We start from the raw sequence: 2132 nt of genomic DNA, 5'->3' as shown, positions 1-2132 counted from the left end.
GCGCCCCGGCCTCGCCGCGCGGCTGCCTGCTCCGTGCCTCCTCCATGCCGGCTCGCGCGCCAGAAGACAGCCGCCGGGCCCGGACACGCGCTCAGTCCCACGCCAGCAAGGCTCAAAACCTCGCTTTCCTCTGTAGTACTTAAACCACCAGGCTGGCGTTCCCGCGGGCGCCGCCACACAAACTGCGGGAAACACCTCCCACTTCCGGAGCGTGTGGCGTCCGCACGCCGCGCAGGCGCAATGGGCAGACGCGCGCGGATCGCGGGCGCAACCGCCGCCGGGGGAGGCGGGAAGAAAGAGCTGCGCGCGGGCGCGCGCGGGAGGGAAGTGGGCGTGGACGACGCCCAGGTGAGGCGGCGCTGTCTGAGTTTAAAACCTTGGCACTAGGGGGCGCGGCCTGAGTAAATCATCACCTCAGCGCTTCTTCCTTTCCTTTTTTGTTTTTGTTTTTGTTTTTTTGTTTTCTTTTCTCTGTGTGTGTATGTATGTGTGTACACCTCGGGTTTGAATCCAGGGCCTTCTCACCGAACTGCATCCTCAGCCCTTTTTTATATTTTAACCAGGTCTTACTAAGTCACTAAATTGCCCAGGCTGGGCTCGAACTTGCCGTCCTCCTGCCTCAGCTCCCAGAGGACCAGGATTGCAGGCGGGCTTCACCATGCGCTGCTCGCCCATCAACATTTCTTGAGAAGGAAAAAAATAGGAGCATAGAAGAGAAACCGCTTTTCAACGTAGCAAATCGTATATATTAAACAGTTTTCATTACCTATGAGACTAAGGATTCCTCTTCCAGGCAAGAAGAGGAAATGGATCTGGACTAAGTGTCCTGTGCTAAGCAGTTGGCAAATTGAACAAAACACAAAATGTATGAAACCGCTCTTCAGCCCTGGGCTACAGGTGGCTCTGGACTGTTTTACTTCAGAGAAGAAGGACAAGCAAGAAGAGTCCTGTGTCTTGTGCCTGCAGGCAGTTGTCAGTGTGCCGGGCAGGGAAAGGGAACAGAGTCCTAGGGTCTCCTGAGCTGAGAAGACAGGAATTGGAGTTTAGGGACTTGGAGGACAAGCTCGTTGGAGTTTTGGAAATCTGCCTAGGAGTATCTTTGTAGCTTTAACTAAATAAAAATCAGGCCAGGAAGGAACAATTATTGGGGAGCAGTAAGCCAGTGAGTTAACAGCTCAAAAGGACAAGAACTGATTTGAGCTCCCAGCAACCACAATGAAAGACTTGACCATGTGGAAAATACAATAGAGACCAGTAAGTGACATGTTCCAGTAGTGCAGTAAACTAGCCCTAAACTCTGAGGCCCAGAGTAAAAGCTATTGTAGATCCTTCAAAAGCCCTAAAAACTACTCAGTGAGTAACCTTACAGCCTGCTAGAACAAAGTTTACTACTCTATAAAAGACTGCAACAAAATCCAGGATCTAACAACATTAAATCAGTATATTTTAGCACCCAATAAAAAGAGATGCCAGGAATGGTGGTGAGACAGGAGATTAGGGCATGACAAAGTTGGCTGGGGAAGTAGGTATGCCCTGTTAATTACAAGATACTAGGACACATGCGCAGAATAATTCCCAAAGCCCTGCATGTGGACCTTTTGTGAGAATTTGAGCAGATTTTCAGTAGGATGGTCTATACCTGAAGTCAGCCTGAGGCATGGATAATACATAAAGGACAGTCCACATTGGGTCTTTGCCACTTCCCTGGCACGGATGGACCACCTCCATGCTGTAGGATGTGCTTCCTTTCCTACTTTCACTCGGCTCAAGCTCACTCTGTAGAATCTATTTCTTTTCTTATCTTGAATTAAACTTTGCTACCATTGTGCTTGTCTTCAACAATCCTTTGCATAGGACAGGAAGAACCTAGAAAACATCTCTGAAAGGAGATGATAGGACGTGCTAGCATCCAAGAGATGCTAGCATAAGATGCTAGGAGACTAGCACCACAAAATCCAGTAGCAGTGGTACATGCCTGTAACCTCAGCAGCTCAGGGGGATGTCAAGCTTGAAGCATGCCAAGGGGCAGGAAAATATACAGTCAATAGAAGCACACTCAGAAATTTTATAAATATGATACAATTTAACAGACTTTAAACACCTATTATAAATGTTCAGGCTGGCATGGTGGC

At 48.8% G+C, this 2132-nt stretch overlaps 1 protein-coding gene and 1 pseudogene across 1 annotated transcript in view; one reads left to right on the top strand and one right to left on the bottom strand.

The window, feature by feature from the left end:
• The window catches only part of Eri1 (exoribonuclease 1), a gene marked incomplete in the record, with an annotated part of 29421 nt that extends 29191 nt beyond the window's left edge, over positions 1-230 (bottom strand). Inside the window, 1 exon segment of the mRNA XM_013521560.1 lies at positions 1-230. Coding sequence (XP_013377014.1) covers positions 1-46 — 46 coding nt within the window.
• A 10-nt stretch (positions 231-240) lies between these two features.
• LOC102005910 overlaps positions 241-2132 on the top strand; it is a 12477-nt pseudogene continuing 10585 nt past the window's right edge.

The sequence above is a fragment of the Chinchilla lanigera genome, unplaced genomic scaffold, assembly GCF_000276665.1.
Source record: "Chinchilla lanigera isolate Chin_1 unplaced genomic scaffold, ChiLan1.0 scaffold00062, whole genome shotgun sequence".
NCBI lineage: Eukaryota > Metazoa > Chordata > Mammalia > Rodentia > Chinchillidae > Chinchilla > Chinchilla lanigera.
The sequence above is the reverse complement of the archived record's forward strand: the minus strand, read 5'-3'. Positions and strand labels throughout refer to the sequence as shown.